This window comes from Cervus canadensis, chromosome 25, assembly GCF_019320065.1.
Source record: "Cervus canadensis isolate Bull #8, Minnesota chromosome 25, ASM1932006v1, whole genome shotgun sequence".
In the NCBI taxonomy this organism is placed as follows: domain Eukaryota; kingdom Metazoa; phylum Chordata; class Mammalia; order Artiodactyla; family Cervidae; genus Cervus; species Cervus canadensis.
The window spans coordinates 48,781,569-48,794,981 of NC_057410.1; the positions used below are offsets into that span (position 1 = coordinate 48,781,569).

At 46.8% G+C, this 13,413-nt stretch overlaps 2 protein-coding genes across 3 annotated transcripts; one reads left to right on the top strand and one right to left on the bottom strand.

Annotated features, from left to right (window-relative positions):
• Positions 1 to 307: 307 nt before the first annotated feature.
• On the bottom strand, positions 308 to 3,215 carry LOC122427196 (actin, alpha skeletal muscle-like). Its single transcript, XM_043446478.1, has 3 exons — positions 3,186 to 3,215; positions 2,898 to 2,902; positions 308 to 1,222 (listed from the first exon to the last, which is right to left on the bottom strand). The coding sequence occupies exons 1-3, from the start codon at positions 3,213 to 3,215 to the stop codon at positions 928 to 930; spliced, it is 330 nt and encodes a 109-aa protein (XP_043302413.1). The 3' UTR covers positions 308 to 927.
• A 1,223-nt stretch (positions 3,216 to 4,438) lies between these two features.
• Positions 4,439 to 6,595, top strand: PHLDA1 (pleckstrin homology like domain family A member 1). 2 transcript variants are annotated; one of them, XM_043446915.1, is made up of 2 exons: positions 4,439 to 5,655; positions 6,077 to 6,595. In XM_043446915.1, exon 1 carries the CDS (start codon positions 4,470 to 4,472, stop codon positions 5,622 to 5,624), a length of 1,155 nt encoding a protein of 384 aa, XP_043302850.1. In that variant the 5' UTR covers positions 4,439 to 4,469; the 3' UTR covers positions 5,625 to 5,655; positions 6,077 to 6,595. The 2 variants fall into 2 exon arrangements, with proteins under 2 accessions (XP_043302850.1, XP_043302849.1); XM_043446914.1 differs by having other exon boundaries at positions 4,444 to 5,650.
• The last annotated feature ends 6,818 nt before the right edge of the window (positions 6,596 to 13,413 follow it).

A 13,413-nucleotide genomic window follows, 5' to 3' on the forward strand; every position in this document is an offset into this window, starting at 1 on the left:
TGCAGTATTGGTTCTCCAAAGCTCCAGGCTTCTCACTTTGTTTTAAGGGCAGCACCACTCCATGGGTTTTGGCTTGAGCAGCTGTACAGATAGAATTGCTGTGTACCGAGAAGGGATTGTAGGTAGGTGGAACAGGTCAGGGGGAGGAGATATGCACATATTTGAGGTCTCTGTTAGACACCCAATAGTAGAGGGAAAAAGGAAAAATTCAATTTACAGTAACCGTGGCCTGGAATATATAAAAACTGAAGGGGATTTTTCACTGCAGGTATACTAACAAGCGAAGTCTCTTTTTTGTGTGTGTGTGTGTGTTTAAGGTGTGCACTTTATTGAACTGGTCTCAAGTCAGTGTACAGGAGAGCCCTGGCTGCCTCCGCACCTCAACCCGCTCCCAGGGGGACCAAAAGCCTTCATACATCTCAAGTTGGGGGACAAAAAAAGGGGGCCACGATGGCTGACCATTCAAAATAAAACAAACAAAAAGAACAAGTATTAAGGCGAAGATTAAAAACAAAATTTTTTTTGGAGTACATAATTTACACAAAAGCGATGCTATTACCTCCCCTGTGTGGACTGGGCGAGGACTGGCCCCCTCTCCTTAGGGAGAAGTGGGGTGGCTTTTGGGAAGGCAAAGGACTTCCTGTAACAATGCATCTCACAATATTTGGAATGACTATTTAAAAAAAAGAAAAACAATGTACAATCAAAGTCCTCGGCCACATTGTAGAACTTTGGGGATGCTCGATCCAACCGACTGCTGTCACCTTCACCGTTCCAGTTTTTAAATCCTGAGTCAAGCGCCAAAAAAAAAAAATCAAAAAAGACAAAAAAAAAAAAAAAACAAATAAAGCCATGCCAATCTCATCTCGTTTTCTGCGCAAGTTAGGTTTTGTCAAGAGAAAGGGTGTGACGCAGCCAACAGTCCGCCTAGAAGCACTTGCGGTGGACGTTGGAGGGGCCAGACTCATCGTACTCCTGCTTGCTGATCCACATCTGCTGGAAGGTGGACAGCGAGGCCAGGATGGAGCCGCCAATCCACACGGAGTACTTGCGCTCAGGGGGCGCGATGATCTTGATCTTCATCGTGCTGGGTGCCAGGGCAGTGATCTCTTTCTGCATCCTGTCCGCGATGCCAGGGTACATGGTGGTCCCGCCACAAGCGAAGTCTCTTAAAAAACCACAAACTTTAAATGACTCCAGACCCTTACTGAACTGATTCTGTCTAGGAATTATGATTAATATACAAGCCTATGGACAATCAAGCCAATTGTATATAAGCCTATGGACTCCATCCTATCCAGCACACTATCTTACTTATTTTTTTAGCAAAAGCTCTAGGAACTCTGCTTTCTATGACCAATAATCCCCTCAGACTTTTCCCTCTAACTAACTACTCACCAGTAGTCTTCACCAGTATGTGTTCCCTTGCCCAGGGTGTTGCCTTTTTTTTTTTTTGGTTAACTTTGGCGATATTTTTTGTTTTATTCTTTGGTAACAAGCAGTTGGATATAATCTGGGAGTCTTGGGCACACAGATGTTATTGAGAATAAGACTGGATGAGATCAACATGAGAATGGGTGTAGAACCACATGCTGAGCTTCGGGGCAGTCATAGTAAAAGACCGGGAAGAGGAGGAAACTATGGAGGAGACAGATCATGTGACGAGGGAGGGAGAGAGAAAGCTGAGTGATGTCCCTGAAGCCAGTGAAGAGCTGTATTCTAGGGCAGAAGGCGACCGGCTCTGTCAGATGCTGCTGATAGAACACTTGATGCAGTTGACTGTAATATCCGTTGTGACTTGGCCGTTTCAGACGTCTTTACCAGAGCAATGACTGACTTAGCTTTCTAAACTTCAGTAATTTTTAAGTGGCATTTGTAGGTTTTCATTATCTACACCTGAAGTTGTGAGGGAGGGGAAGGGGGACAATTATTTCCTGTTATTCATTTTCTGTGAAATAAGTTGTCTTTAAAAATGGTAATATGTCCATTTTTATGAGTTGGTGATGACTGGTGAAACTGAGTGAAGTTAATCAAGATTTCTGTATTATGTTACTGAGATTTCCAATTATCAGTTGCACTGTGTGGTTGGAAAGCTTCCCAAGTGGCACAGCAGTGAAGAACATGCCTGCCAATGCAAGAGACACAGGTTCAATCCCCTGCAGGAGGAAATGGCAACCCACTCCAGAATTCTTGCCTGGAGAATCCCATAGACAGAGGAGCCTGGTCCATGGGGTTGCAACGACTGCAGCCACGACTGAGCACACTCGCACGGGGTTGGAGAAGGCAAACTACTTCCAAAGTGTTCACTAAGTTATCAAATAGCCAACTGGAAATTCTGAGTTTTAAAGTCTCCAGTGCTTTTGAAAATTATGCTGTTTGGTTAGACATTTTAAAGTAATTGAGATAGAATGCATTTGCTGCATCCCTGGTGGCTCAGATGGTAAAGCGTCTGTCTGCGATGCAGGAGACCCGGGTTCGATCCCTGGGTCGGGAAGATCCCCTGGAGAAGGAGATGGCAACCCACTCCAGTACTCCTGCCTGGAAAATCCCATGGATGGAGGAGCCTGGTAGGCTACAGTCCATGGGGTCACAAAGAGTCGGACACGACTGAGCAACTTCACTTTTTTTTTTTTTTTAAATAAACTGCAGGTTAGATAACACCAAAACATTAAGTTTCTCTTAAGAAAATGGCTTGGGTTGCCAGAATATGTCTTACTTTTAGCCAGTCAATTTTGTATTATATAATTTTTCCATATGAAATGTCTTTCCCCACTACACCTGCCTCAGAGACTCGAATCACACATTTAAAGGAAGCATCCTTTCTAAAGGAGCTGAAGAATGGCATTCTGTTAAAAAGAGGAACAGCTGGCCATGTGGAAATTCGTTGGAATGCTCACTTGTCCTACAAAGGCAGGGGAAAAACTGAGATATCAGGTGTAGTGTTTGTCATTGTTATACAGAATTGTTTTAATGTAACCTTACTAGAGATCTTTACATGATTTTAATCGCCTTTCTCCTTCCAAGACTGCTCATCTGTCAACCATGTGAAGGCCCTGAGAACATCTAAGTGCAGTTCAGTGGGTCTCAAGACTCTGCTGGAATTGTTTTCTGTGCTGAAACATTGTTCCTTTCATCAAGATTCAGGACCCTCCCGTGATTAAAAGTTATCCTTTGTTCTCGATTACCTCGGGATGAACCTCGAATTTCTTAAGCATGACACAGAAAGAGTTTGACTCTTGCAGGGTTCTCCAAGCTCATCTGTCACTTCTTCCCCCTTGAATTCTTTGTTCCAGCCAGATGACAGACACTGCAGATGAACTCAGCTCTCCTTTCTTCCTTCTTGAACACAAGTAGCAGCCTTTCCTGTTACCCTGGCCAACTCTGATTTGTCCACCCCTCATTTCTTTCTTTTGTGTAATTCTTCATATTTTTCAGGGTGGGTACATAGTTGGGATTCTCTAATACATTTCCGTAAGAGGTTTGGTTTCGGTTTATGCTCTTTAACCTGCTTTGTTTCCCAGAATTTCTATAGAAATTGCTTAAATGGAGTAGGAGGGAGCTAGGGGCGAGCACAGAATGACCTTCCCCGGGGTTACAGATAAATGAGATTAGGAGAGATATGACCTGTTGGGCGTTCGCAGAGACGGGTCCGCGGAGGCCAACCTGCCGTTTGGAGGTTAAAGTGCGGGATCTCAGAACCGGATGTTACCCCAATTTGCAGTTACTGTTGGGAGATACTGCAGGCTGTACGGATGGGTCTAGAGGGAGCCCAAGGGCGTGTGTCACGTAAGATGAGTGCCTGCGCTCCAGGCTCGAAAAAAGGAAGGCGAGATGTCATGGAATTTCCAGTGGGGCCCCCTTCCTCTTATCCACTCCAAAAGGGACAGACGGTTGCTCTCTAAGACAATCGTGCTCTCTAAGAAGAGCTGGGTAGTGGCCATGAGCGAACGTGAGCGTAAAGACACCGTGTCCTGTCGCCCTCTGTGCGCTAAGATGTCTACGTGGGGTCTGGGGGAGGCACGGGTCGCGGGACTCCGCGGCTTGCGAACCTCAGCCCCAGTTCCTCGCTGGCCCAGGCCTGGACCGGGCTCTGCGAGGTTTCGGAGCCCAGCGCGAACCCCCAGGGCTAGTTCCGGAGAGCAGAGGGTCCGCCTGGCGTGCCCGGCAGTCTGGCAGCTGCGCCCACTTGGGCAGTCCCATGCCCACCCGAGGCTGTTCGCGGAGAGCCCCGCCGGGCGGAGAGGCGCGACGGCTGGGGATGGCCTCTCGGCGCCCTCTGCGTGTCGGCATTCTCCGCCCGGCAGTCGGGGGGCCCTCGGCCGCGGTCCCAGGCGGAGGAGACGCGTTTCCGGGGCTCGCGTCCCGGCCGCCAGCCTGGGGAAGGAGCGCGGAAGCGAGTGGGCGGCGGGAGGCGGAGCGAGGGCCGCGGGGGGCGTGGACGCGGCCGGCTTTGGAAAGGCCCCAAGTGAATGAGGCGCGCGCCGGCGGCAGAGCGCCTCTCGGAGCTGGGCTTTCCCCCGCAGCGCGGGCGCCAGGAGCCGCCTTTTCCGCTGGGTGTCACTCGGGGGTGGGGGGTATGGCCCATTCAAAAGCGCCGCGAGGGGGCCCGGCCAGTGCCCTTCAGTGAGCGCTCGCAAGAGGACGGCAGAGGCCCGGCGGCTCGCAGCTCCGGGACCTTGAGGCGCATCAGGACGCGGCTGCCCTGCTGCCCGGACCCCGAGCCGCCGCCGCCGCCGCCGCCGCTCTGCTTTCTGCGCGTTAGCCTCCTCTGCGCGCTCCGGCCCGGAGGCCGCGGGAGCCGTTGGGGCGAGGACGGCGCGCGGCTGCTGCTGCTGCCCCCGACCCGGGCGGCTGGAAGTGGAGAGGCCGAGCCGAGCGGCGGCGCCCCCTATGCCGGGAGGATGTTGGAGAGCAGCGGCTGCAAGGCGCTGAAGGAGGGGGTGTTGGAGAAGCGCAGCGACGGGCTGCTGCAGCTCTGGAAGAAAAAGTGCTGCATCCTCACCGAGGAGGGGCTGCTGCTCATCCCGCCCAAACAGCTGCAACACCACCAGCAGCAGCAGCAACAGCCCGGGCAGGGGTCGGTCGAGCCGTCCCAACCCGGAGGCCCCGCCGTGGCCGGCCTCGAGCCGCCGGTCAAGCTCAAGGAATTGCACTTTTCCAACATGAAGACCGTGGACTGCGTGGAGCGCAAGGGCAAGTACATGTACTTCACGGTGGTGATGGCTGAGGGCAAGGAGATCGACTTTCGGTGCCCGCAGGACCAGGGCTGGAACGCGGAGATCACGTTGCAGATGGTGCAGTACAAGAATCGCCAGGCCATCCTGGCGGTCAAGTCCACGCGGCAGAAGCAACAGCACTTGGTCCAGCAACAGCCTCCGCAGCCGCAGCCGCTTCAGCCCCAAAGCCAAGCCCAGCCGCAGCCTCCGTCCCAAGTCCAGCCGCAGCCCCAGCCCAAACCCCAGCCGAAGCCGCAGCCGCAGCCGCTTCATCCATACCCGCATTCGCACCCGCACCCGCACCCGCACCCGCACCCGCACGCGCACCCACTGCCGCACCCGCACCCACCGCCGCTCTCGCAGGCGCACGGCCACCGGCTCCTCCGCAGCACCTCCAACTCGGCCTGAAGAGGGCAGCACCCGGCCCGGACGCGGTAAGGTCGGCGCGGGTCCGGGGAGCGGGTCTGGGGGTGTCAGGAGCAGGAAGCCTGCCCACGGCTTCGGCTCTTGGGTGGGAAAGGGAGAAGTGAACCTAGGTTCCCGGGAGGTGGAGAGAAGGGCCCAGGCTGCAGCCCGCAGAGGCCGGCTGGGAGGGCAGGCTGAGAGATGCGCGCTGGACAGGAAGGGGCCCGCAGCGCCGCCCGCCCCGCCGGCCCGCCCGTGTCCGGGGTGCTCGGCCCCGGCCCCGGCCGCGCCGCCGGCCGTCTCCTGGCGCTCTCGGCGCCGCTGGACTGTCTGGGCGCTCGAGGGAGAGACTCCCGTGTTCGTCTGAGCTCCTTTGTCCGCGGGACAGGCGCCAAGACAGCTGGGTCTGGTAGGAGTCCGAGCTTCTCACTTCCGTTCGTGTCATTTCTTTCCAGGTTTTGGGGACTTGAGGAAGCGGGACGAGCACCTTTCTATTGTCTTCACTGGATCGAGAACAAGTCTCCCCGCCGCGCACCAAATCAAGTAGTTTGAACAGAACCCGACTGATAACTCGTGATTCCACTTATTTTCTGCATACTCTTCTTCACAATGCAGGAAAGATTTTGAGTCCAGAAGGCTTTATTTATGAACCTTGGAGAGGATCTTCCAGTATGATGGACCTTCTAGGAGGGATGATGTACTGTAATTTTATTTTAATGTATTTTGACTCATTATTTATTAGTTTGTTTTTTTTTAATGCTTGTTCTGAGACATTTCTGAATGTAGGCCATTTTCCAGAAAAGAAACTTTATTTTCGAAAACCTATCCTTAGTAAGTTGTAGTCTTGGGAAAGAAGAAAGAAAAAAGGCGGTACAGAGGAACACAAGAATTTATTCATTATTCCTAGGGCATTTTCAGAAGGTCTGACACTTCATTGTTACACCAGGTGGTTGAAATTAAACTCTGTGATATTATGTGGGGTTTTCGTTCTGTTTTTTTTTTTTTTTTAATTAGTTTTTTCCTCCTTAGATGTGTATTTTGTGTAGAACTTTTAAAGAAGTTAAATGTTCAGAATGGTGTAATTATAAAAATCTAATTGCTTTTCTAAAAGGAAATCAGTAGTAATGGTATCTAATTCAAAATATTTAATACATAACCCAGTTGATGGCAAGATGACTGTATCCTGAATATACAGGAGAACTTGGTCTGCTGTAGGAAAAGCCTTGCTTAGATTGTCTTTGTGTGGAGATTTAATAATGAGTTTTCTATGATTTCAGAGTATGAATGCATTAGATGTTTCATTTCAAAAAACGGGTAGTGGGGGTAAAGACTTATTCCAGTTGTTTGAGAGAACATTTGTGCTCTTATCCACAGTAGAAGTTACCCTTCTTCAAAAGCTTGGCACACTTGATGTGAACCGCATTTCCTGGCCTTTCTTCTACTTTGTTCTAGAAGCATATTCTAGAATCTCATAGTTTAAAATACAATTTCTAAATGTTTCAAAGGACTGGGAGTCATAGCTTTTTGTTTTCATTCTGAGAATGTTGACCAGAGACACCAACTGTTTTGCTCTTTATCGCTCAGTGAGAAATCCAAGGGTTATATGTTTTGTTGTTAGGTTAACTAAACTCAGACATTGAAAAAGGAAGGACTGGATAAACACTGGATTTGCAGTAAGAAAACAACCTAGTCTTGTTTTAGCAGCAACTTTCAGGAGTCCGGGGGTTGGGACGGTTGGGGGAAGAGGATGTGCTTTTAAAGGTAGAACAAACCCTCTTCTGTGTGAAATGAAAAGGATGGTCAAAATCCACAAGTGCAGATGCTACTTCAGTTTAAAAAAGAGCCATAGATGCTACCAAATCTTCTTGGGGCTGAAAATCACTTCCTATCTTTCATGGGTTTACTAACAGCTCTGTTTTCCATTTTCGTTTTCACAGCGTCTTGATCAGGATTTTTCCAGCTTCTAAATTGGAATGGTCAGCGTTAGGCCACTGCTAAGTTCTATAGTCAGGAAGTGAAAATAGAATTTCATGCTAGAGGCACCTTTATTCTCCCTCCATCTAAAAAGGAGTTTGAAGGTCAAATTGCTTCTCAGTGTGATATTTAAATGATGAAAATTTGAGATCCAAAGAAGTGGTGAAAAATAAAATTCAACCAAGGGGCAAGCAGAACTTATGTGGGCTCCCACTTCAAGGCGAAGTTGCAGTTTCAGGGGGGGAAAAAAAAAAATATATATATATATATATGATGGGCAGCTCAGAGAGCAGATCTCAAAGAGTTCTTAAGTAAAGTTTGGTTTGATTTCTTTGAAACTACTGCTGTGCTTTTTAATAATACCCCCATTGTACTCTCATTTTAATAAATGCGGATCATATGACCCCATTAAACCACAGCTTTTTTCTCAGATGAAAGGATTTTTTTTTTCAAATTCTTGTGCTATAAAAAAATTTAAATCTATAGCAAATACTTATAAAATTAAGATTCAGGTAGGCTTTTAAAAGTACCTACATGTTGTTAGCTTACAAAAGGACGCCCAGGCTCCCTCCTCGCTGCTGGAAGTTTTTCTTTTTCACAATGGCTCTGGCTCATAATGTAGCCATCAGAATCATGGTTCCTTGTCTTATCTTTCCATAGCCCTCAGGCCTTGCTCTGCTATGATTGAGTTGACTCTCCTAGTGACTCTCTAGTCTGAATCCTTCTTAGTAACTGTGAAAGCTCAGAAGTGAGAAGGGAGAGTATAATAGGGTGGTTTTTATTATATAACTAAGACTTATTATGGCTTAATTATTCCAGAACAACAAGGAAACAAACAAGTGTACTTAACAACACACAACAACACAAAATAATAGGTGCAAATTATTGAATGTGTTGGTGGCTTCGTATTACCTCTATGAAAACAATACAAACCACCTAGGGTATTCTGGATACCCTAGGATCTTCCCAGGTGGCGCAGTGGTAAAGAGTCTGCCTGCCAATGCAGGCGATGCAAGAGTCACTGGGTCTGGAAGATCCCCTGGAGGAGGGCATGGCAACCCACTCCAGTATTCTTGCCTGGGGAATCCATGGACAGAGGGGCCTGGTGGGCTTTAGTCTAGGGGCTCACAAAGAGGGGCTGAGCACACACATCTGAGAGGGTTTTCTGAGGCCTGGCAAATCACCTTCATGGAGGAAGATAAAGATACTTCTTTCGACCCAAGAAATGGAAGGAAAGGATAGGTCCAATAGAAAACCTACCTCTTAGATAAACATAAAATGTCAGAAGTTGGGAAATTAAAAGGAATGTTCCTTTTGGAAACAACTTCTTGTCTTTGAACTTGTGTTGGCACGAAGCCTCTTACTTGGTGAGCTCAGTAATATTTGTTGGGACAAATGAATGAAAGAAGGAAAGGCTATCTTACTTCCCAGAACCCAGGAGACAGCTGCTCTGGCCTCACAGAGTGCTTCCTTTGGTTGCTTCGTGCCATTGCCTGAGGACGACTCATGCTGGGACAGGCCATGCATCATGACATTCCTTGGACATACTTTCTTAGTGGAGAGCCACGCAGATCTGCGTATGCCCGGAGTGCTGAGGTCAGAGAGAAAGTGGATATAAAGGGCCCTTTCAAAATGAACATTTCCCTCATAGAGGAAGGGGGGTTCTCTCATCATGTTAGAAATCAAACCAACTTCATAATTTGGTTTCACATGTTTTTTTCATAGAAGCGAAAGTAAAAAGCAAGTCGCTCGGTTGTGTCCGACTCTGCGACACCATGGACTGGAGCCCACTAGGGTTCCTCTGTCCTTGGAATTCTCCAGCCAAGGATATTGGAGTGAGTTGCCATTTCCTTCTCCAAAACAAAAGCAAAATGAAGCCCAACTTGTTGCTGAGAAGAGTTCCTCTTGGGACTTCCCTGGTGGCCCAGTGGTTGAGACTGAGCTTCCAGTGCAAGGGGCAGAGGTTCAATCCCTGGTCAGGGAACTAACATCCCACATGTCCCGATATGCGGCCAAAAAAGTATTTAAAAAAAAAAAAAAAGAGTTCCTTTTAACATCTAAACACTGTTAGGAAGTCTGGCTTAAGCTGAGAGGCCTGTTTTAACTCTCTTTTGCCAAACACTATTAAAAATTTCTCATTTAAAGCTGACACTATATGAGTTTGTTGCCAGTGTATGAGTTCAAACACATCACTAATTTTCTGTCCCCCGGAAAAGTGAATTGGTTTTAATTGGGCTCCAAGTGTTTACACCACCGTGTTCAGTGGCAGGTTTACAAGAGAGATCTAAGACCTGAATGAAACTGGGGCAATCTTGCAGAAAATACAGTTTCATAGGTTGAGGATGGTCCCGAGAGCCTCTTTTCCTTTTTTTTTTAAATAAATGTCAGATTAACTGGCTTTGTTTTACCAATAAAATGCCTCAGTAGAATAAATTTAACTTTGGAAATTATAGAACTCAATATTGAATCCATCAATGATTTTTTAAAGAGAAATGCATTATTTACCTAAAGCCACTTAGGTGTATTCATTGTAGAATTGCGTTGGTTGGGTTTTATTTTTCTAAATTCTCGACAATTTAAAGGGTGAATTTTGATCTGCAGTGCCGAACGGCCAACCTGGACTTACTTAAGATTGGATGACAAAGTGATGTGACTTTGTTGACAGGGTATCTGCCAAATGGAGCATAGCGTCCAACAGGGTTTCTTGGAAAGGGCATTATTCTGCGATGCGGGAGGCAAGTGGGCTCTGGACCGTTAGAAACAGCTACATAAAAACTCCTACCTGTTTTGAAGCTGGCCTCCCAGTGGTCAGCTAGGTGGGTGGTGGGGAAGCAGATTTTTAACAACAGGTTGTCCTTCCCTGTCATTGTATTTATTTTGAGAAGAAAGATAAATAATTGTCTGTTACCTTCCCCTATCAGCCTTCTGGTTAAAGTTTCAGAGTATGCAAGCATCACCATGAACCAAATGCTTTACAAACTATCACATTTGTGAACTTAATGAAATGGTCATAATTTGTGTAAATATGTCTTTTAAGTGATGTTGGAGAGTTGTGATTCATGGTTCATATTTTCAAAATGCATTCCATTTCAAATAAAGTATCTATAGAGGTGATTGACCTGTGGACTTTTTGAAGGCCTTGTTCACCTGTCACATACACTGTGTGTTCTTGTGAGAAGAAGAATGTTCTAAAGGGCTTGGCCACTGTAAAGGACATGATGATTTGGGGAAGAAAAATACCTTTTAAAAAAACACTGTTATTGATTTATTTGACTGTGCCGGATCTTAGTTGTGGCGCGCTAGATCTTTAGTTGTGCCCTGCAAAATCTTAGTTGCAGCTCACGGATCGAGCACCAGGCCCCTTGCACTGGGGATGTGGAGGCTTAGCCACTGGACCACCAGGGAAGTCCCTGAAAAAGACCGTGTTTTGAGGTTGGCTGGGCATTTTGAATATAGGATGTAGATGTTCACTCAGATTGTTTGGTGAGATAATTTTTGCCTTTGGAGTGCTAATGGGTATGAGTTGCAATGTTCCTATAGTGCCTGGAAGATAAGTAATGGTCCTTAGTGAGGTAGCTTGGCGGCCATTTCTTCTAGAGTCCCAAGGGACCTCCTAGGTCCCTTGCCAAGGTGAAGCTTTGACTCTAAGAGAATTGTCTCTCAAAGTGGTATCTACAAAACTTGCTGTTTTGTATTGAGACCAGAAAAGAGACTCAGTTCTTTAAAAGAAAATAGCATAACTTGGCCCATAGTCTCCATTGGCATCCAAAAGGCTTTAAATCTTAAAAGACTTTAAAATACAAAATTTGAAGGCATTCTTTCTATCTCTTAGCATAGACTTACACTGAGAGCTTTCTTACTCTACTGTTCTTGTTTTGTTTTTTTTCTGTTGTTCTCCTCAGTTGTGCAGAGGTTTTCTTGCCCTTTGGAAAGTCTGAAGTCTTCCACCAGATCATCAGTAGATGATCTGTGTTAATCATTCCACCTGTGGATGTACTTTTGATGTACATGTGCGAGGAGGCGAGCTCCACGTCCTACTTCCCCACCGTCTTGATTTCTCCTCTGTTTCGTCTTGTATTTAAAGAAAAAATCTGTCATTGTGAGGAATATAGGGGGTACAACATGAAATAAATGGATGAAGTAGGTGGCCAAGCAGGGTTGGTAAGAGCCAGGATTTGTGAGTACATAGGTTCAAGTCCCAGTTCTACCACTTTTAGGTCATGTAGATCTTGAGTTACTTAAACTCTTGGAAACTCAATTTCCTTCTCTGTAAAGTGGAGTTAATAAAGGTCCCCACCCTCTAGTTATTGAGAAGATTTATTATAAGTTAGTACACATAATAGTGCTTAGAACAGTACCTGGCATGGCTATGAAAGGAAGCTCCCTGTGTTTTAGGGCAGATAAGCAGGTTTGGGGATCATTTATAACAACGTGAATATATAATAGATGGTGTTTTAAAGCTATGAACTATATATTCTGAGACCTCAGCACTTCTTTTAAATGGTAAGAACAGTTTGATGGCAACATCCTTGTTTTCAACTCTGAAAAAAGAAAAAAAGAAGCCATTATATAAAGTACTATGATTGTCATTTGCTTATCACTTTCCAGTCTTGGTTTACATGCTTACGTCTGTTAAGTGAGTGACGATGACACAGTCGTAACACTCATCTGTGTGTCTGGAGAGGATGCTGCGGTGCTCCCCTCGGATCCCGCCTGAGGACAGAGAGCACTCGGTTCCCAGACACAGGACTGTTGGCGGCCCTCCGTCTGCCCAGTCCTGGTTCCCTTGGTCCTTCTCAGGTGAGGTTCCCAAGGACAGCCCGCTGCTCCGGACCTCCTGTGGACAAACATCGGCGTCTCAGAACCTGTTTCCCAAGGTAATCTTGTTTATAACTCTGTGTGTGTGTGTGTGTGTGTGTGTGTGAATATATATACATTTCTACCACCACGTTTCTGTAGAAAGACTGCTGGTGTTGGAAGTGGGTCTGTAGCATAATAATTAACCTTATACTTTTAGTTGCTCACAGCCTGCAGAGAATTTTCTCCCCCAGGAGGCATTTGACAGTGGAGATGTTATTGGCTTTCACAACTGGTGGTCGAGGTCAGATGTGCTGCTGGATATCCAACAGTGCCCAGGACAGTCCTCCACAGCAAAAAACTATCCAGCCCCAAATGTCAGTAGTGCCAAGGTTGAAAAACCCTGCTTTAAGTCAAAAAGGCTTGATCTTATTAGCTGAATTCCCTTGGGCAAGTGACTTAATTTAACCTCAGTTTTCATGTGTAAAATGCACACAGTGATTGTACCTGTCTCATGGGCTTCCCTCGTAGCTCAGCTGGTGAAGAATCCACCTGCAATGTAGGAGACCTGGGTTTGATCCCTGGGTTGGGAAGATCCCCTGGAGAAGGGAATGGCTACCTACTCTAGTGTTCTGGCCTGGAGAATTCCATGGACCGTATAGTCCTTGGGTCATAAAGAGCTGGGCGCAGCTGAGCGACTTTCACTTTCACTTCACATGGAGTTGTGAACCCAGATTAGGCAGCTCACATAAATAAGCTCTCACTCTTCCTGTCGCAGCATAGGCTTTCAATACATGGGAGCTATCAGTATTCTTATTTAAAGTGTTAATTTTAAAATAATTAATGAATTAATTTGGCTGCACCAAGTCTTAGTTGTGGCCTGCAGGATCTTCCATCTTTGTTGCGACATGAGGGACATTTAGTTGTGGCTTATAGAATCACAGTTGGGATCTCATTGCCAGCCCAGGGACCAAACCTGGGCCACCTGCTTCTGGAGCTTGGAGTCCTGGCCGCTGGACCA